At 45.7% G+C, this 22,374-nt stretch overlaps 2 protein-coding genes across 2 annotated transcripts in view; one reads left to right on the top strand and one right to left on the bottom strand.

The window, feature by feature from the left end:
• Tmem116 (transmembrane protein 116) overlaps nt 1-22,374 on the bottom strand; it is an 80,256-nt gene that overhangs the window by 5,762 nt on the left and 52,120 nt on the right. The gene's annotated exons all lie outside the window — the stretch shown is intronic.
• On the top strand, nt 18,690-22,159 carry LOC143437714 (disintegrin and metalloproteinase domain-containing protein 1b-like). Its single transcript, XM_076922689.1, has one exon. The coding sequence runs from the start codon at nt 19,164-19,166 to the stop codon at nt 21,540-21,542; it is 2,379 nt and encodes a 792-aa protein (XP_076778804.1). The 5' UTR covers nt 18,690-19,163; the 3' UTR covers nt 21,543-22,159.

Here is a 22,374-nt window from a genome sequence, read left to right as displayed (position 1 = left end):
TTATTTATTTTATGTGTATGAGTACACTGTTGCTGTCTTCAGACACACCAGAAGAGGGCATCAGATCCCATTATAGATGGTTGTGAGCCACCATGTGGTAGCTGGGAACTGAACTCAGGACCTCTGGAAGGGCTGTCAGTGCTCTTAACCACTGAGCCATCTCTCCAGCCTGGTTTTGGTTTTTTAAGACAAGTTTTCTCTTTCAAATCCCAGACAGGCTGTCCCAGGACTCACTCTGTAAACCAGGCTGGCCTCAAACTCACAGGGATCCTCCTGCATCTACCTCCCAGGTGATGTGATTAAAGGTGTGTGTGCTGTGCCTGTGCCTCTCCCCTGCTCCCCCTCAAGCAGGGTCTTTAGTTTTAAGGCAAGGGGCCAGACTGGATCTCAGGTACTTAGTAGGTACTTGGTCACAGGAAGCAGCCTCAGCAGCAGCTCCAACCAGTGCTGAGCTCAGATTTGCAAGCACTTAGTTTTCCCAATTTTTCTATTGAATTTGATTTTTAAAAATGTTTTTACTTTTGTTTTGTATGCATGAATATTTGCCTGCACTTATGTATGTGTACAAGTTGTGTGTCCTTTGCCCAAGGAGGCCAGAAGAGAGCACTGGTTCCTGTGGACATGGAGCCACAGGCAGATGTGAGCTGGCATGTGAGTGCCAGCTAGGGACTGACCCTAGGTCCTCTGTACGGGCAGCTGCTTTGCTTTCTGCTCAGCATCTGTCTTTTCTACCTTCAGCCTGGCAGCTGCTGTTGTGTGGGTTGCCAGTGTCTGCGCGTGCAAGGTCTGCAGTGTGAAGATGGTTTCCTCTGAGACACAAAGCTAGTACAGGGCACAATTCATTCTATGTGACAGAAGGTTCGCCACCACAGTCACTGTTATAATCTCCCCAGAAATGGGCAAGAAGAGCAAGTTGTGGGTATTCTATGCAACAGCCTACATTCTGTGTCACTTGAGCCTTTCCCTTCAGGAAAAAGGAAGAACATTTGATGAGTCTGATTGTCCAGACGGTTCTTTAATTAGATATTGACACGTATTAAGAACCTCTTGCATCATCTGATTATTTTAAAAGTATCTTGAAACTGACCATTAGCTACTAATAGAGGTCGGTGGTAGTGATCTTGATTAGAACATGCAATGCCCTAGATCCAGTTCCCAGGCAAGTATGGGGTCTCATGCCTGTAATCTCGGCACTAGGGAGACAGAGGCAGGAGAACTGGCAACAATGCATGGCCAGCCTGGACTACAGAGTAAATACCCTTACAATAGAAATGTGCAGTTCAGCTGGGTCCCAGCACTTGGGAGGCTGAGGCAGGTGGATATCGTGAGTTTAAGGCTATCCTGGTCTACATAAAGAACTACAGTTCTGTGAGTTCCAGGACAGCCAAAACTACACAAACCCTGTCTTGTCTCAGAAAAAGAAAATAAATGAAAATAAAATGTGCAATTTATTGTGTAGTTAGAGAACTGTATCAACTCTTGTTTTGTTTTGTCAAGTAGAAGATTCTGGTCTTCAGCATGACCTTAGATAGTAGAATCTAGGTTCTTGCAGTGGTTTTCAATCTAGGGGTACAACTACCTTTACACGGGGTAGTTGTAAGACCTAAGACCATCTGCATATCATATATTTACATTATAATTCATAACAGCAAAATTATAGGAATGAAATAGGAATGGAAACATCATGGAGAACCGCCTTTCAGGGTCACAGCATCCCTTGAGATATGCTACCACCTTACAAAGCTAAAAGGATTTGCCCACAGAGCAGACCCAGTGAGATCAACACAGCTCAGCACAGGGACTTGGTGGCTTGCCTTCAGCTGGGATGGGGGAGGTATGACTAGCAGACATGGCTCTGTTCAGGATGAGATGCCAGCTAAAGACACACTGGGTATGTCCCCTAGGCAACAAGGTGACTGAGTCTGCACTCAGCAGACAAGCTAGCCATCCGTGTGTTTGGAGAGCTGTGGGCTGATGGATGCTGTCTTGCTAGAGGAGGGACATCTCCTGTGTACATGTTTCTGAAATGAGGAACAATCTGGGAAGATGTCAGAGTACCACAGTGTCCACTGTGGAGACCACTGTGCTGGAAAGCATGAGAAAGGTCTTAGAAGAGTTTTACTGCAGAAATCCAGTCCACCTGCACATGTTCTCAGCTCCACAGCCAGCATGTGGTATATCTTCAGCACCCAAACCCTCCAGAGCTGTGCACTTGGTATCAACACCCATGGGTACAACTATTCCCATCGGCTTATGAGACATTCTCTAAGATAAATATTATGTAGGTTAAAAACATCAAGTCTTGGGCTGTTGAGCTGGCCAGGTTGTAAATGTGTACACCACTCTCATAAAGGATCTGAGTTCAGTATGCAGCACCTGAGTCAGGCGGCCCTCAACTGCCTGTAATCCCACTCCAGGGAGCAGACACTTCTTCTGGCTTCCATGGACATCTGCATACACACACACACACACCATTAAAAGTTTAAGAATTGCCGGGCGGTGGTGGCGCACACCTTTAATCCCAGCACTTGGGAGGCAGAGGCAGGCGGATTTCTGAGTGCGAGGCCAGCCTGGTCTACAGAGTGAGTTTCAGGACAGCCAGGGCTACACAGAGAAACCCTGTCTCGGGAAAAAAAAAAAATTTAAGAATCAAGTCTTTAAAAATCCTTTTTTTTTTTTTTTTTTTTTTTTTTTTTGTTTGTTTTGTTTTGTTTTTCGAGGCATGGTTTCCTCTGTGTAGCCCTGGCTGTTCTGAAACTCATTCTATAGACCAGGCTTGACCTTGAAATCAGATCTGCCTGATTCCACCTCCCAAGCCAGGATTTTAATTATTTTTATTTTATTTATTTATTTATTTATTTATTATTTATTTATTTATTTATTTAATTTATTTATTTATTTTGGTTTTTCCAGACAGGGTTTCTCTGTGTAGTCCTGGCTGTCCTGGAATTCACTTTGTAGACCAGGCTGGCCTCAAACTCAGAAATCCACCTGCCTCTGCCTCCCAAGTGCTTGGACTAAAGTTGTGCGCCACTACTGCCCGGCTAATTTTTTTATTTAAAAATATTTTTAGATTATTTTATGCTTCTGAGTGTTTTACCTACATGTATGTAAGTACAACATATGCATGCCTGAGAAAGCTTTAGCTCAACCCGCCATTACAACAGATACCACAGAAACTGCAGGATCAGCAGACACACTGCAGAAGCCCATTCTGGCCATGTGCACTCACACAGGCCTTTCAGCTGGCAGTACTTGGGCTTCTCTGTTTCTGTGAACCGGGGGATGTTCAGGACTTTTGGAGAGTTGCATGTCTGGAGAGCTAAGTAGCAAGAAAGTGCCATGGAGAGCCCACAACTCCTTGTCTGTGGCGTGTTGGTGGTGAGGTTTGGAGGAGCCTGTCTGAAGGTGCACCTGATGGCCAACACTGATGTGGATGGAGGAAAGAGGCCCTGAGTCTCACACAGCCGTACTCTGTCCCCATCGCAGCACTTGGAAAGCAGACCACTTTCATGACCCAGTTCCCCATTGACTCCCAGGTCTCGGTGTCAGCTGCTATCCAGATGGCATCATCTGTACTCTGAGAACAGGCATTCTGCAAGGGCTCAAATTACCCCGTATCAACTCTGCTTCCCACAACTCACTGGCCATAGGACCCTAGAGTGTGAACACCCATGTCCTAGACCCAGCCAGGGCTGAACCACCTGTAGTCTCCACCACTGCCCACTCTGCCTGCTCTGGCTGCACAGGTAGACCCTCTGCATTCCTGGTGCCACCCCCACTCCTTTCTGACCTACCAACCCCATCTTTGCTCCTCACTTCCCAAGGCAGCCACTGTGGGGAGCCGACACAAGGTGGCTATCATCCTTGCAGCCATCTTGAGCCATATACCCTGATAAGAGACGTGATTACAATAGCCTACAACAGCTGAGCACACTCTGATAACATCTTGCTTTAGATACCCAGGATTTTCCCTTGGGTGTGTGAGAGTTAAAGGTGTGTGACTTAAGGGCGTGACTTAGAGATCTGATTTAGAGACAAGACCCAAGGGCATGATTAAAGGTGTGACTTACAGGCCTGACTTAGAAGTGAGATATATAAAAGGCGAGAGGCAGACAGAAGAGGAAACAGAGAATCAGACACTTCAGAGAGTACAACTTGGAGTTAGTTATTAGGTATTAAGCACTTGGAGGAAGAAACTTGGAACTTGGAGGCACTAGGGACTAGGAACTCAAGACTTGGGACTAGGAGAGAAGAAGAGAGACTGAAGAATAAACAGGATTGAATCACACTCTGGTCTCCATTCTTCGCATCCGTCCTCACTCACTCTCTTGCTGAACCTCGACCCGCAGACCTGAACAGCTTGAGGCAGTGCAAGCTCTAACAATTTAGCTCCCAAGGCTTTTGGCAATGCAGGTTCCAAATACTGACAGAATGGTCTGAGACATTTTGGCCCCCAAACGTGGGGTAGTGCAGTTCTCAACATTTTTGGCCCCCAAGCGTTTCCTTGCTTTCTGGACTCCTGTAGGTCTCTTCTCTAATCATAGTACTTTCTATTATTCATAACTTTACCCTAGTGGGAGTAAAGGATCAGATGCCCCATCCTGAGGTCTCCCAAGTACCCCACAGTAGACCCAGGAAGACAACAGTGAATGAGAGGCCCTATTTCTGGCCAGCACGCAGCTATGGCTTGTAACCAGTCCACTCAGCACATCTGAATACCCACTGGCCACAAGCCCTTCCGGTGCCAACTGCATGCCCACTTCACCACTCTTCCCTACACAAATGTTAGAGAGAAGCCTTGCTCTGTAACTGTCACTGGCTGTCCCTGGGTGCGTACCACTCTCAGAACCACCTGAGAACTGAGGAGCTCAAGCCCCTGTCCTGGGTTTCCAGGTGAGGAAAGCCTGCACAACAACTGCCACACAACAGCAATCTTCTTTGTGGGAGGCCAGTTCCCCCTCCCTGCTCCTCCAAAACCAGCAGCATGAGATAAGGCTCAGACTGACATCTAGTTCCTACTGGACCCAAGAGCCCTTCCACTCCAGTGGCATGACAAACATTCAACCCTGTCTTGCTCTTACTTTTGATCTGTGGGCAAAAGACTTTGTAGAGTCCAGCCTTGCCCCCTTAGAAGCAGGTTCATACTTCCTGACACTTGAGCCAGCTTTTGTCTCATGTAGGGTGTTGTAAACCACTCCAAGGCAAGGGAAAGCTCAGAAGGGGACTGCTGAAGACCCTGACTACAAGGCTGAGACTGAGTCCAGCTTGGCCATGGCAGGGACAACATGACATGATTCCCATCTCTGGAACAGAGCCAGTTGAGTGTGGGCCTCTACAAGTGTTGATGGTTGCTGTTGGCATAAGGCTTGTTTGTATAAAAATATATATCTTAGTTCATGTTCCTCCTTGGGGAAATTTTCTCCCTGCCAAGCTTATCTGGAAATGTTCTCCCTGCCAAGGTTATTGGCAAATGCCTTCCCTGTTAATGTTAAGGACTCCATGATAATCAGAAACAGCACAAGTCCAGCAGTTGAGGGTGTGGCTATGTCTTTAGCCAAAACAGTAAGTGCTAAGACCTTCAGAATAGCCTTTAAGGCTGTGGGAAAGAACTCTGAAAACCTGAGTTCAAAAATATAACATTTTGGGCTAAAGAGATGACTCAGCGGATAGGAGCACTGACTGTTTTTCCAGAGGTCCTGAGTTCAATTCCCAGCAACCACATGGTGGTTCACAACCATCTGTAATGGAATCCAATGCCCTCTTTTGGTGTGTCTGAAGACAGCTACTGTGTACTGTGTCTGTCCTACCCAACTAAGTTTTTGTTTGTACTTAGAAAGTCAGTCAGATTCCTGAGTTCACAGTAAGTTTGGGACAGAGGGAGTTTAGGTCCAGGCTCAGGCATGGTAGGAGTGGTAATTTCAGGGTGGGGTCCTACCCAGCTAGCTTATTGTGCTAATAAACGTAGGCAGATCTCTGAATTCTTTAGACGAAAGAGAATGATAAATCAGAGTCAGTTACCGAGAAACAATAAGAGCAACAGCAAACAAATAAGGGTCAGGAGAACACGAACCACTGCACAACCAACAGAATGACAGCAATTAAAATATACTTTCACTAGTAACTGTAAATGCTGTCAATTCCTCAATAAAAAGACACAGACTAGCAGACTGGATTAAAAAACAGCAATTATCTATTTGCTTCCTGCAAGAAACTGCTATCCTTAACTCCAGTTTAAGGTGATACAGCCTCCTCTTCCGGCCCCTGCAGACACCAGGTGTGCACATACCCACGCGGGGAAAACACTCATAGGCATAAGACAAAAATAAGATTTGCAGAACTGAAGAAAAGTGAAGACACAATAGACCAATGAAAGCAGTCCTACAAGGAAAGTTCATAGCTGCAAGTATCTTCGTTAAAAAAAAAAAAAAAAAAAAAATCCCAGAGATGAGGACTGCAAACTGAATTGCAGTAAGAGCACTGGCTGCTCGCTCAGAGGACCCAGGCTTAGTCCTCAGAACCTACGCAGGGACTCAAAACTGTCTGTAACTCCAGTTCCAAGGGATCTGATACCCTCTCCTGGTCTCTATGGGAACTACACATGTAAAATGATTAAAAAAAAATCACAAAGATTTTATATAAATAATGATGTTCTTCAGGTCTTGGACAAACAACAAAAAGCCAAGTCTGAAAACAGTGAAGAAATAAGATAAGAAAAGAATTAATAAGGTAGAAATTTAAAAATGCAAAATACAGAATCAGTGGAATGAGGAATTGTTTCTTTGCCAAGACAAACAGTGAGCAGGCCTTAGCCAAACTGACAAAAGCAAAGGCCTACGTTAATAAACTTATTGGTAAAAATGGAGCCAGTGTAACAGAAACCAATACAATTCAGAGTCACAGGACATCTCTTAAAAACTTATGTCCCACCAAAGTTGAAATTATGAAAGGGTGAATTTCTAGACACATATGACTTAACCAAAATTAAATCAAAATGAAATCATTTAAATAGATCTATAAGAGCAATGAAACTAATACATTAATTATAACCCCAAGCCCCAAAGGCTTTCCCAGATGGAATGCCCGCAGACCGGCTGCAGGCCTTTAGAGACGCTCACGATACAAAGCTAGTATTATCTTGATCCTAAAGCCAGATGAAGACACCACAGCAGCAATCAAAAAGAAAAGTTACGCCGGGCAGTGGTGGTGCACACCTTTAATCCCAGCACTTAGGAGGCAGAGGCAGGCGGATTTCTGAGTTCAAGTCCAACCTGGTTTACAGAGTGAGTTCCAGGACAGCCAGGGCTACACAGAGAAACCCTGTCTCAAAAAAACAAAACGAAAAAACAAACAAAAAGAAAAGTTACTGACCAATCTTCTCAGAACACTGGGAACATTTTTTGCCAGCTATAGCTAATGGAGAATTAATATCCAGAATAAGCAAATAACTAAAAAACAAACAAACAAACAAAAAACAAACAAACAAACAAACAAACAACAACAACAACAAAAAACTAAGCATGGAAACAAACCACCACATCAAAAAATAGGCTAAGAAACTGAAGGATAGTTTTCAAAAACAAAAAGCTAGAAGAAACATGCACTCATGAACTCATGCATGCATGCTCGCATGAGCACACACACGCGTGCCCACCCCCACCCCCAAGTTGTCAACAAATATTTTTAAAGGTAGAATGGCTACCATCAAGAAAGCAGTAATGAGGACGGGCAGGAGGAGGAGCCCATCCTGCTGCTGGTCAGGGCACAGGTTGGTGCATCAGCTACAGAAACTGGTGTGCACTGCTCAAAACAAACTAGACCAGAACTTCCGTTGGACACAGCTATAGCACTCGGGCAGATGGCCCGAGTGCTCTCTATCCTGCTGTCCCAGACATAATCCACATCCATGTTCACTGATGCTTTATTCCTAAAGCAAGCAAATAGAATTAGTCTAGATGCCCACCACCGGATAAGGAAAATGTATATATACAGAATTAGATTTTATTTACCTGTAAAGAAAAGGAAATTTCTAGGAGCTGAACAGAACTGGAAATATCATACAGTCAAGGGGCCGAGGCTTAGGAAGACAAAGGTGGCATACTCTCTCATGTGTGGATCTCGGTTTCCAACTGTTACCGTGTACAGTGCTGGAGGGGTGTGTTCGGACAGGCAAGAAACTTGGAAGAGGTCATGAGAGGAGGGCAGAGGATGCAAGTGCTATGGAGTGGAAGGGAATTATTCAGAGTGGAAAGGGTTAAGCAAAGATGGGAAGTAGGAAGGTCTGGTAGAGCAGGAAGTGGGGAGTGGGTATGGTTAACCAAAAGAAATGGTTGTAAAAGAGCCATAGGAAATTTAACACTTGATGAGCTAATAAAAATATAAGAGGCTGGATGAACATTGCCTGTGTGAGTAAAGATAGCTGCTTCCAGAAGACACAGGTTATTAAATAAAACCTGGGTGCCAGGAGTAGGCAGTGTTTTCATAAGTCATTGGTCAGGGAGACCTGCAAAGTCCCTCACATAATATACAGGCATTTGCTACGGCTGTCAGGGGCCAACCAGAACTATGTGGTAGGACCATATTACTATAGATGACACAGCCCAAAACCTCCCAAGGATACATGCACAGTTAATGGTTGCAGGATAACTGATCACACTGTGAACCCCAAGATTGTGTTGTTTACTGGAAAAAAACTATTTCTAGTTATGGTGTGGCTCAGTAACAAATTAAAGAAAGATCTGACAGAATAGGATATTCCCAACTCTTAGGAGAAGAGAGAGGAAAGGGAAGCCACTTAAGAGAGTGCAGAGGGCTGGAGAGATGGCTCAGCGGTTAGGAGCACTGACTGCTCTTCCAGAGGTCCTGAGTTCAATTCCCCCGGCAACCACATGATGGCTCACAATCATCTGTCATGGGATCTGATGCCCTCTGCTGGTGTGTATGAAGACAGCGACAGTGTACTCATATAAATAAAAATTAATTTAAAAAACCCTCAGTTCTTTAAAGATGAGAGAACAGAATGCCATGAGGATGCCATGAGGCCACGTAGAGCAATTCAGTGAGAAGCTGAGAGAAGCCAGACAGAATCAGTCAGCATGGAGTGTGGAGAGGAGTGTGAGCCAGAGCTTAGCACCAATTAGAAAGGGGTGAGCTTATTCAGCAGTTGGTCTCAGAGACTGAAAACATTCTAGTGTAGTGCCAGGGAAGTGTTAGCAACCCCCACTCCCCAAATACAGACAGTAGCTGGATCCGATGCAGCTCACAGCAAGGTCTTTGTTTGAGCTAGCTTGGGCCCCTCAGCTCACTGCCAGCATGCAGGATGATTTTTGGTGGAGAGAGGAGCCCCAAATGTCTATTGGGGTAAGGCTTTATAATAAGCAGCAAAAGCAGGAAGTGAGTGTACAAGCATCTAATTGGAAAGCTACTATGGCATTTAGCATAATTGTTTGGTGCTGGGAATCAAATTGTAAACTTAATTTCTATTTCCCTCTGCATTGTTGGTCATTACACAGGGGTGGGCTTGTAATCTGGGGGTGAATATCTGTTGGGGTAATAACCTGGATACACTGGTCTTTTGGGGGTAAGCCTAGAAACTTGAGTTAGGCTTGGGTTTTGTTAGGGAGGTAGGGTGGTAACTTGGAAACTAATGCTAAGTACCGGCCTGTTAGTTTACCTGAGTTTAAACTTGGGTCAGGTTTTCTATAACAGAAAAGATTTGGCCTCTCACTAGGCCCAGCTGAGATTGTACAGAGCTAGAAGCTTCCAGGACTAGTCCCAGGTTAGCAGACTGAGGCAGTGTTATAGGAGAACAAGAGCACCACTGAGAGTTAAAGGTTGGTCTTCTTCAGTGGTGGAGCCACTGGAGGATGTGCCTATACACAACACCAGTGAAGCCTCCTTAGTCACCAAAGCAAACAAAACAGGGGAGCCGAAGGTGTGAGATGTCATCATGAAGCCGATTAGTATACTTAGTTAGTATATACTAATCAAAACCCCTAAAAGTAGGGTCAAGGCTGGGCATACTGGCACACACTTTTAATCCCAGCACTCTGGAGGCAGAGGCAGAAGGATCTCTGTGAGTTTGAGACTAGCCTGGTTGACAGAGTTTCAGGACAGCTAGGACTATGTAGAGAGATATTGTCTCAAAAAAAAAAAAAAAAAAAAAAAAAAAAGGAAAAGGAAAGAAATGCTCATAAAGCCGGGCGGTGGTGGCGCACGCCTTTAAACCCAGCACTTGGGAGGCAGAGGCAGGAGGATTTCTGAGTTCGAGGCCAACCTGGTCTACAGAGTGAGTTCCAGGACAGCCAGGGCTACACAGAGAAACCCTGTCTCGAAAAACCAAAAAAAAAAAAAAAAAAAAAAAAAAAAAATGCTAGTAAATTGACTCAGAGTGGAAAGGCTATCACCACGTAGTCCTGGAAATCTGAATTTGATCCTCAGAACCCATGAAAAGGTGGAAAGACACAACCATCCTACAAAGTTGTATTCTGACCTCTACATGCTCCCCCACACAAATAGTAATAACTGTAATGGTTTGAATATGTTTGGCCCAGGGATGGCACTATTTGGAGGTTATTTGGAGGTGTGGCCTTAGAGTGGGTGTGTCACTGTGGGCGTGGGCTTTAACACTCTCTCGAGCTGTCTGGAAATCAGTATTCTGCTGGCAGCCTTCAGATGAAGATGTAGAACTCTTAGCTCCTCCTATACCATTCCTTCCTGGATGCTGCCATGTCCCCACCTGATGATAATGGACTGAACCTCTGAACCTGTAAGCCAGGCCCAATGAACTGTTGTCCTTATAAGAGTTGCCTTGGTCATGGTGTCTCTTCACAGCAGTAAAACCCTAAGACAATAACAACAACAATAATTGAGCAAACTTACAACTCCCTAAGCTTATATTTACAATCATGTAATTTTCTTTTCTTGTTCCTTTTTTGTTTTGTTTTTGGATACAGGGTCTCACTATGTAGCTCTGGGTGTCCAAGAATTCACTCTGTATACTAGGCTGGCCTTGAACTCAAAGAGATTAGTCTGCCTTTGCCTCTCGACTGCTGGGATTAAAGGTATGCACTGCTATGCCCCATTCAATCACGTAAATCTTAAGAGGAAAAAAAAAGAAGAAAATTTGTCAGGACTGACAACATAAATTTAGTAAAGCTGTAGGATCAACACTGTATGAATGCATGCATGTAATACACATGGAAGCCACAAGAGGGAGGTGGATCCTTGGACCTGGGGTTACAGATGGTTGTGAACTGACTGTAGTTGTTGGGGAGTCAGACTGGAGTCTTCTAGAAGAGCAACCTGTGTTCTCTTAACTGCTGAGCCATCCCTCCAGACCCTTAAATGTAGATTTCACAAACGTAATAAAAAATTTCTACAATAATAACCATAAAAGGCTGATGAGAGGACCACAGAATGAAAAAAAATACCCTGTACTTAGAGATCAGAGTTACTGCTATGGCTGAAATAAGTATCTAAGACCAGAAAGATGCTCAGTAAAAGGGCACTTGTTCTTGCAGAAGACACATGACAGCTCACAACTGTCTGTAACTCCAGTTCCAAGGGATTACCAGTTGTAATCTGCCATGCATAAACACACAGGCAAAATACACATGCTGACAAAATTTGAAAATCTAAAAGAATGAGTTATGAATGTAATGCAATTTCTAAAAAAAAAAAAATTACTATTGACTCTCCTGAAATAGAAAAAGGAATTCTAAAATTTTTATAGAGTGGCACACACAAAAACAAAAACAGAATCAAAACAAATACAGGAGAGAGCAAAAAGCATAGGATATCCAAAACCTATATTGAACTGCAGCAACAACAGAAATCCGCCTGACTCAACTGTCATAGTAATAATCCACAGAGCAGACTGGGCATGCAGCCCGGCTGGAGAATGATTGGCTGCCTAGCATGCAGGAAGCCCTGGGTTCAACCCAATAAAAACTCCTCTTTAGGAGTGTTGGCCAGGAAGTTCCCAGGGGCCCCAAAGCATACAGGTCATGCTGTTGCCCTGGGTTATCCACCAGGACTGGACTGTAAGACCCTATAACTGAAGACGCCATGTGTCTTGGTTTCATGATACAAACAAGCAAACAAAAAGATGCTTCAATTTCGCTAGAATCCTCCTTACGGTGTGCTGTGGGCTGCTCTGCATGCAGGTGCAGGACTGCTGTGTCCTGAATGGAGTGTCCTTCTGTAGCTTGGACACTGACTACTTGGCTTCTAGCTGATGGCTGGCCTTGCTGGAGGATGTCACTGAGGGCAGGCTTTGGTGATTTCAAAGATTCCTGCAATTCCTAGTGTGCTCTCTTCTGCTGTGGACTGAGATGTGAGTTCTAGTGTTTTATGCTGCCATGCTCGGTGCCACATTTTCCTATGGTCCTCATGACAATAGGCTCATATCCCTCTGGTACCTTAAACCCCAAATCAACCTTTTCTTCTATAAGTCGCCTTGGTCATGGTGTTTTATTACAGTAATAATACAGTAACTAATGCAGGGAGAAAAGCCTTCCCCAGCTTCAGGCCTCGAATGCTACAGTACCGACTCAACAAGCACAAAATATCAGTACGACAGTGCACCACTGTCTGGGGCAGAAGCAACTGGTCCGATTAGATCTGAGGCATGCGCCGTAGGAGTAAGCTCATGCCAGTTCTATGGACCTAGTCAAAAGCTTATGGCAGGGGAAACCACGAATTTTTGTTAAACGAACATGTCAAACTTCCTGATAAACTTATGTTTCTACTCAGATTAGTGCTGCCCTCACCCTTGGTCAAAGTGCCTTCTCTTCGCAGCAAGTGGTGGTTAATGAGAGGCACACTGTCAGGGGGCTAGCATTAAATGGGATACTGACATCTCTCCCTCCAAGGATTAGGGCACATTGAAGAGGAGAGGGCAAAAAGAATTTAAAAGCCTGGATGGTAGAGAGGAAGGTCATGGTATGGTTGAAGCACTCATGAAATTCATACTAGCTGCAGTTACCCAGAGAATTCACACAAGTCTGAGGCAGTCAACATTCAACTACAGACAGGAGGGGTCTATGCAGCCTATTCCACCCAGGGGAGCTAACAAATATGGGACGAGAGTAAGAGCTGTCACTGTCTTCAGTGATGGAGCCACTGTGAGACACTTGTGTGTCAGTGGACAGCAATCCATCAATGCCCATGAGAGGTCATGGTTCAACCTAGTGGGTCTGGACCATAATGCAAAAACAAAGACAAGAAGAAGTCATGAAAGTAGGTTGAGCATTTGACGGTAGGGGTATGGGTGGGGAGGTCAGAGGATAGAGGAGCATGGAGGGTGACTGTGACCAGACTGTCATGTATATACTTGATACTGTCAAAGACCTAGTTGAAGAACTAAGAACACTGGGAGTGGTGGGTGGTGTATCTCTGTAATCCCAGCTCTCAGGTTATGGAGAAAGGAGAATCAGGAGTTCAAGGTCATTCTTAGATACATAACAAATTCTAGGACAGCCTGGGCTACACAAGACCTTGTCTCAAAAAAAAAAAAAAAAAAAAAAAAAAAAAAAAAAAAAAAAAAAAAAAAAAGAGAGAAAGAAAAGAAAAAGAAAAGGGAAAAAAGGAACCAGCACAAAAATAGATACAAAGACAAATGAAATGGACAGAGAACCATCAAATTAATGGATACAGATTAACGGACTCAGGCCAGACACCCAAAGATTCCTTTTTTCTTTTTCTTTCTTTCTTTTTTACTTTTATTTTTATTTAGATTTTTAGAGACAGGGTTTCTCTGTGTGCCCTGGCTGTCCTGGAACTCACTCTGTAGACCAGGCTGGCCTCAAACTCAGAAATCCGCCTGCCTCTGCCTCCCAAGTGCTGGGATTAAAGGCGTGCGCCACCACAGCCTGGCCAAAGATTCCTTCCTTGGGGTTTTGTTCTCTTTAGCACACTGCAAGGGCAGCTGGCTGACCAATCATAAAGAGGACTCTCTTCAGCCATCAGCATGACACCTGACAACTGTGCCAAGAACACATGGTGGAAAAGATAGTCCCATCAATAAACACTGCTGGCAGAACTGGATAAACATATGTGCAGGACTAAAGCTGGACCATACCCTCTGAACATACACAAAAATCAACTCAAAATGTACTAGAAACCTAATTAAGGCCCTAGCTGCAGCACAGTTGGTACAGCGCTTGCTGAGCACACGAGCATGCGTGAAGCCCAGGGTTTGATCTCAGCACCACAGAAGCTGGTTATGGTGGTGCTAGCACTTGGAAGGCAGAGGTTCAAAGGCTACAAGTCATAGTGCTATGTAAAACCACAAACACTGAGTCACAGACAGCAGGAAAAAAACTGTAAGGCAAAGGTATGAGGCAGTGGTTCTCAACTTTTGAATTGTGACCCCTTTGGGGGCTGAACAACCCTTTCATAGAGTTCACATATCAGACACCCTACATACCAAATATTTACCTTATGATTCATAACAATAGAATATATTATGTAGCAATGAAAGAGTAATGAATAATTTTATGGTTGGGTATAGGACTGTGAAAGGACAGCATGGTTTCTGGTCTAGCACTGGCTAGAAATCTCTGGAGACCCCAGGTGATCCTAAGGGGTGGCATACATTTCGCCATGTTCCCAGACTCTAGGCTTCTGGTATGAGGCCACAGACCTCCATAGAGTGGGGTCCTTTGGTCACGTAGGACAACGCCCACCAGCCCCTCCACAGGTAGAGGGCCTGACTACAGGCCACAGAGCCTCAAGACAGATCTCCAAATTAATGAGATACCTAAAGGCCAGAGGGTCATAGCCAATTAAACATTCCTTCCCAGACCCTCCTCCTTGCAAAAGGTATTTAACCTCAGGCCCTCCCTGAGAAAAGGGGGTATAGTTTTCATCTTTTCGCCATGACAATAAACATCTTAAGACTATGGACTATTTTTTTTCTTCAGGGTCTGCTGTGGGAACAGTGGAGCAGGCCTCAATTTACAGAACCTCCTAATCTCAAACTGACAACCTCTCTGTGTTCCCAGACACAGAGACCACCAGCCACCCAAACCAAGCGAGCTGCTGTGACTCTCCTCCCTGCAGGACACAGCCAGAGCTTCTGGCCCTACTCCCTGTATGTCCCCACTTCATTCTCAGCCCTTCCACTGCCCCCCAGTAGCACCTGAGAGCCTGAGGGCCTGAGAAACAGGAGGTTCCCGGTGGCCTTTTGGCCTGGTGACCCCTAATCCAAGAGCTTCGGCTCCCTGTGGGACCTTAGACTGTGCTCCCTCACCCCTGGAGCGGAGTCCCAAGGCTTCACATGGCCTGATGTCTGCCCTGGAGCCATCGTGGAGTGAACACAGTCAAATTCCCGAGCCTCTATCCCTATGAGAGGCCCTAGCCATGTGACAAGACAGACCTGGAACCCACACACACTATAACCCAACAGTTGGGAGTCACCACAATATGAGGAACTGTGTTAAAAGCTGGAAGTGCTACGAAGGTTGAGAACCACTGCAGACAATGGTAGACAATGTGTAGACAATGCTTTCCTTTTCTAAGAATTTTCTCCAAGGACTCAGGCAAGTAAAAAGAGAATTAAGTGTGCATTAAACTAGAGAGGCAAGACCCAAGCCTGTGTAGCCTAAGAAAACACTTGCAAACCATTCATCTGATAAGGGCTCAGTTTCTGGGAGCATGACAAAAGCACAAAGGCACAAAGGTCAACATAAAAAAAATTAATCCAAATTTTTAAATGGGCTAAGGTATTCAGTAGAAATTTCTCCAGAGAAGACACAGTAGCTCGGGTGAGGCAGAGCTCACACAGCACATACAAAACATAGATTTGATCCTCAGTATGGGGGGCCTAGAGGAGTAAACAGAAAGCCCCACCACTTTGCGCTCAAGTGGGGGATTTCTAATTGGAAGACATCTTGGGCTACCTAGTTATTTCCAAGCTAACCTGTGCTTCATCCTGTGATGTTGTCTCAAAAGACAAACATTCCATCCAACAAAAACCCCAGATAGCAAAGAAATGTATGAAACAATGCACAACCTCAGTAGTTACTGAAGCATTAGAAATCAAGTCAGGAGACATCTTGAATGACCAAAAGCAAACGCTAACTTGGATGTGAAGGGAGTTTGCACGTTTTGTTGATGGGAACTGACCAGCACCATTATCACAGAAACCACTGTGGAGGGTCCTCGCCAAATGCAAGAGACTACAAGATCTCTATGACTTAGCAGCTCCACCATTGGCTAGACTTTCAAAGATGAATCACTGTGCCAGAGACACAACTTGCTCTCCCGTGCTCACAGCCAACCCCATTGGTTACAATGGGGAGGGATGTTGGGGGCCGACTTTTAGCAGAAAGCGGCTATCAGCTTTGCAGCCATCTTGAGCCATATACCCTGACATGAGACTTGGATTACAACAGCTGAGCACACTCTAATAACATCTTGCTTTAGATATCCAGGACTTTCCTTGGGTGTGTGAAATTAAAGGTGTGTGACCTAAAGGTGTGACTTAGAGATCAGATTTAGAGACAAGACCTAAAGGCATGGCTTAGAAATGAGACATAAAAGGCAGAGGCAGACAGAAGAGAGATCAGAGAATCAGACACTTTAGAGAGAACAATTTGGAGTAACAGAGATTCAGACACTAGGAGTAGGGGTAGACATTAGACACTTGGAAGAGAACAGATTGAGTACAACTAGGAACTCAAGACTTGGGACTTGGACTAGGAAGAGAGACTGAAGAATAAACGGATTGAATCACATTCTGTCTGGTCTCCATTCTTCGAGTCCATCCTCACTCTCTCTCTTGCTGAACCCCGACCCGCGGACCAGAGTGGCAGCTTGGGCCAGGAAACAGTGGCCACCAAGCGTGGAGTGGAGAGGGCCACAACATTTTTAGCCGCCCAAAGTGGGGCAGCTCGGGCCTCAACATTTTCAGCTCAGGTCTCAACATTTTTGGCTGCCGAACAGCTTAGGCCTCAACAGAGGGAACTGGAGGTCACATAAAGTGATGGAAGTTAGAAAGAGAAATACCATGTGTGCTAATCTTCTGTAGAAACTGAAAGGCTGAACTTGCTGAAGAACAGTGTGGAGGATGATCACCAGGGATGGGTTGGGGAGGGGAGAGGGAAGTGGAAAACAGGTCAGGAAGGTTCACAGACAGATCTGCTTCTAAGTTTAGTTCTAATGTTTGGCAGCACAGTGGGTAAAACTATCTATGAAAACAATCTAACAAGCTTCAAAGTTGGTAGAAAAGTATGAGAGCCTCAAGATATACAAGTGATTAATATTTGAAGAGCTGGAAATACCATTACGTGTTTCTGCTTTGATGGGAGGGTATCTTGGGACTTGGAAGCCCAGGAACCCCACAGCTCTGAGAGGAAGCCTCCTCAGCAGAGGTGCTGTAGTTCCCAGGGGAAGGTACCTGACTGAGCTGAGAAGCTCGGGAGCCCCAGCACTGCTCCTCCTTCACTTCTCTTCATTGTTTTTCATCTGCTTCTTCTGAAGAGAGAGTCACTCAGTGCAGTAAATCACATAAAGGAGATTTATTAAAGGGAAGAATCTGGGGGGAGGGGTGAATCCAGGGATGGCTGCCGCCTGCTTGCAAGGATTCCAGTCCTAAGCTTGGGGAGCTCAGAGATTGGTGGCTTTTTTTTTTTTTTTCCACTCCTTTTTCCCTGCATCCCATCCATGGGTTAGGATGGAAAGTCCTTCCTGGCTTCAGCTAGCTTTTGCTCCATCTCTGTGGAGCTGCTCAGGGAGACTGAGAGGAAGTGTTGACAGCGTGGACAGCTCCTGAGGAGCGTCTCCTGCTGAAGCAGGAAAGGCTCTCTTTGCTGGCTGTAGGCTGAGATGTCCTGGTGCAGCCATTTTGACAGGAGCTGGCATTTTTAACTATTCCTGAAGTGGCATCTTTCCCTGGCTGCAGGCTGGGGTGGGAAGGAGGAGTCAGCTGCTGCTTTTTGTGACTTACCACTTCCATAATAAAAGTACTCCCACTTTATCGTACATGTTTTCACATGTAAAATTAATGTACTGTGCCCCATAAGATACACAAATAAGATACCTCATGAAAACTTATTTTGTGTGTCTGTGTGCACACCTGAATGAGTTCATGTGATTTCATGTACTTTTGGGTGCACAGAGGCTAGAAGAAAGGCTATCACATGTAATCCTACAAACTGCCAGGACCATGAGGAAGATTAAGAATTTCAGCCTAGCCTAGGCTACTTGGCAAAACACTGCCACATAAACAAAAACACACATAACCACACATAACCTTAGGGAGTCGGTGTGCTGGAGGTAGGCCTTTGAGATGCCGACCACTGTGGACACGTTGACAGGAGGGTACCATGCCATCTTCCATGGCCTCTGAGAAGCTGAGTCTGGATGACATGAAGGGTGATACTATCCCTTCTCCACAGACTGCAACCCCAACCCATCCGTGCTACAACATGCAGCTAAGGGCGTCAGCTCAGTGGCCTGATCTAACAGTCTGGACTCCTATATTTGTGTATATCTATCACGCCTCTCAGAGCTCAAAAATTGCTCTGGGTTAGAACGGTCCTATCTACAGAGCAAGGTCTTTAGAGGTCAGGAAACAGATAACAGAGTGTCCCCTACGTAGGGAATCTTCAAGCTCCTTGATTTGGACCATCTGTGGTTAGCTGAGCAACTGACAACAGGAAGTGCAGAGAGCCGTGGGGGAGGGGTGTTCCGTGTGGCTCTGCTGAGTGAGCTGTGGGGATGTTACTTCCTCTCTCAAGGCACAGTCCCACACTGTAGAGTCTGTCTGTCACGGCACATCTCTCCATCTTGTCAAAGTGGCTTAGAGATGGAGCACAGGAGCTGACTTTGAAAGAAGCAACCAAGAACAGAAACTGTCTGAAAGGGCACAGAGGTCAGAGTCACCAGGACAAGACCCAGCCAGAAAGCTAAGTTCACAGAAGTGGGAAGGAACCAACACCTAGCATAGATGTGTGGATAATACCAGGGCCTCCGGATCAGGGGAGCCACCGCCGCCACTGATGTTTAACACGCAGGTCTCCCAGAATCCACTGAGTCAGGAGGATCATGGCAGGCCCGGCCACAGTGAGACATTCACTATCCTCTCTCTCTTTCAAGTAGACCCCCATGCGGCGTTGTAAGAGGTTGGAGGAGCACTTCAGACGTGGCCTTCCCAGATGGAGAGACTAAAGCTGGGGCCAGTCCCAGAACACTTGTGTATCAGGCTGGAGGCCATGTTGCTCTTGGCAGTCATTCTTCTCCCGAGCACATTCTGTGACATAGGATCTGTATATAATTCTTCCTATGAAACAGTCATCCCCAAGAGACTGCCAGGCAAGGGGAGTAAAGATCCTGGAGGGAAGGTATCCTACATGCTGTTGATGCAAGGCCAAAAGCAGCTGCTTCACCTCGAGGTAAAGGGACACTACTCTGAGAATAACTTCCCAGTCTACAGTTACCACAATGGCATCCTGGGGCAAGAAATGCCTCTCCTCTCCCAGGACTGCCACTATGAAGGCTACATGGAAGGGGTGCCAGGCTCCTTTGTTTCTGTCAACATCTGTTCAGGCCTCAGGGGAGTCTTGATTAAAGAGGAAACATCCTATGGCATTGAGCCCATGCTCTCTTCCCAAACCTTTGAACATGTCCTCTACACCATGGCACATCAGCCTGTGGTCTCCTGCAGTGTCACTCCTAAAGACAGCCTGGGGAACACCAGCCACCAACAAAGGAGCAGGATGCCCGATGACCTACTGGTTCTGTCTGACTTGTGGTCATACACCAAGTATGTGGAGATGTTTGTTGTGGTCAACCAGCAGCGGTTCCAGATGTGGGGCAGTAATGTCAACAAGACGGTCCAGGCAGTAGTGGATATCATTGCTCTGGCCAACAGCTTCACTAGGGGAATAAACACAGAGGTGGTGCTGGTGGGCCTGGAAGTGTGGACAGAGGGGGACCCGATAGAAGTCCCGGTGGACCTGGAGGCTACACTCAGGAATTTCAACTTCTGGAGACGGGAGAAACTCGTGGGCCGGGTCAGGCACGATGTGGCACACTTGATTGTTGGGCATCGCCCAGGAGAGAACGAGGGCCAGGCGTTTCTCAATGGTGCCTGTTCGGATGAGTTTGCGGCGGCTGTGGAGGCCTTCCATCATGAAGATGTCTTCCTGTTTGCCGCGCTCATGGCCCACGAGCTCGGGCACAACCTGGGTATCCAGCACGACCACCCGAGCTGCAGCTGTGGTCCTAAGCACTTGTGCCTCATGCATGAGAAGATCAGGAAGGACAGTGGCTTCAGCAACTGCAGCTCTGACCACTTCCTCCATTTCCTCCACGAGCACAGAGGGGCCTGCCTGCTTGACGAGCCTTGGCGCCAGAGCCGCAAGCGCAGAGATACCCGCTGTGGAAATGGTGTGGTGGAGGATCCGGAGGAGTGTGACTGCGGTAGTGCCTGTGACAAAAGCCATTGTTGTGATGAAAACTGTAAACTAAAGGAGGGTGCAGAGTGCAGTAATGAACTTTGCTGTTTGCGATGTAAATTTAAAAAGAGAGGAGATGTTTGCCGGCCTGCTGACGGACCATGTGACCTGGAAGAGTATTGCAATGGGACCTCCGCAGCTTGTCCCGGGGACAGGATAGCTCAAGATGGCTCCATATGCCATGAATCATTCTTGTGCTTTGAGGGTCAGTGCATGGACCCTAGCTTTCAGTGTTCACGTATTTTTGGGTATGGTGCAAGGTCTGCCCCAGATTATTGCTACACCTATATGAACTCAAGAGGGGACCGGTTTGGAAACTGTGGCATCACCTCTGATTTTCCAAGAAAGTATACCAGGTGTTTAGGTCCAAATACACTGTGTGGGAAACTTGTATGTACAGAAGTAATCTTCCTGCCGCAAATCAAAGACAACCACGTGCTGATCCAGGTCCCTCAAACTGAGGACTGGTGCTGGAGTTCAGATATTTTTGAGAAGACAGATGGTCCTGATGAGGGACAGGTGAAGAACAACACTTACTGTGGCCGAGATAAAGTTTGTCAGAATTCCATTTGTAAGAACTACACCATAGTCCAACAACCCTGTAGTTCAGAGAAACAATGCAATGATCACGGGTTGTGCAATGATCTGGGGAACTGCCACTGTTCATTTGGTTTTGCACCTCCTGACTGCATAGAAGAAGGCACTGGAGGCAGTGTGGACAGCGGTCCCACTGTTATAATGCCAGATATTACAGATCAGAACTCTACCCAGTCTAAAGCCGAGCTGATACTTAACTTAAAGCTGATCGTTATGGCGGTCATTCTGGTACTCATGATTCTCTTAATAATCATATGCATCATGACCGCCTACAGCAAGTCAGAACCTGGTTCTGTCGCAGAGCCTTCAGAGTTAGAGGAGGTTCCAGAGGAGGAGGAGGTCCTACCAGAAGAGGCTGAGGAAGAAGGAGAGGAGTGGGAGTTGGAGGAGAAACAGGAAGAGGCAGAAGCCCTAGAAGAAGAAGCAGAAGGGGCAGAAGCAGAAGAGGAAATGAAAGATGAAGAAGAGGGGGAGGACTAAGTGGGAGACATAGAGCCAATCAATAGCTGAGCCTCTCACAGCCCTGAGAAGGAGGCTCTGGGAAGCAGAGGCTGTGAGAACCGAGAGCTGTTATGTGGTATTTAGTGCTTTAGTCCACACACTCCATTTACGTGGTATTTAGTGCTTTAGTCCACACACTGCATTGGAACTTGTCCCATAGCTTTGGATATTCTTGTTTTCATATCTTTGGGCTGAGTTTTTGGTCACTAGAAACTGTTTTTCAGGATATGTTTTCTCCCACATAGATTTTCTTTTTCTTTCTCTCTTTCTTTCTTTCTTTCTTTCTTTCTTTCTTTCTTTCTTTCTTTCTTTCTTTCCTTCCTTCCTTCTCTTCTTCTTCTTCTTCTTCTTCTTCTTCTTCTTCTTCTTCTTCTTCTTCTTCTTCTTCTTCTTCTTCTTCTTCTTCTTCTTTTTTTTGGTATGCAATATACTATGTTCCCAAATTTCTCAGTATTCCCAGGACTTTCGTTTCAAGTAACAATTACCTATTATGTAAGGACAATTTCCATGACCTTCACTGTTTTAAGTTGCCCAAAAATATATATTCAAGGCTAAGTCTTTAAATAAAACTACTACTGTTAGACACGTCTTCAGGTCTATGTATGTATGTGTTGAGTCCATTTTGTTATGGGCAGGGCCATACTCATTACAGAGGAATGCCCTGACTTTACATCTGGAGTAAAGAAGAGAAGCCAGCGTCGCAGACTTGAGCCATACGCAGGGTGTGTGCTATACAGTCATGAGTACTGGAGTTCAGATCCCCACACTCACGTGGGAAAACAGCTATCTTATACATGCTCATAACACAACG

The sequence above is a fragment of the Arvicanthis niloticus genome, chromosome 24 (genome assembly GCF_011762505.2).
Source record: "Arvicanthis niloticus isolate mArvNil1 chromosome 24, mArvNil1.pat.X, whole genome shotgun sequence".
In the NCBI taxonomy this organism is placed as follows: Eukaryota; Metazoa; Chordata; class Mammalia; order Rodentia; family Muridae; genus Arvicanthis; species Arvicanthis niloticus.
The sequence above is the reverse complement of the archived record's forward strand: the minus strand, read 5'-3'. Positions and strand labels throughout refer to the sequence as shown.

What these genes read in the sequence shown, in the direction of transcription:
- LOC143437714 (XM_076922689.1), top strand. Translation starts at nt 19,164, where the DNA reads ATGGAGAGACTAAAGCTGGGGCCAGTCCCAGAACACTTGTGTATCAGG.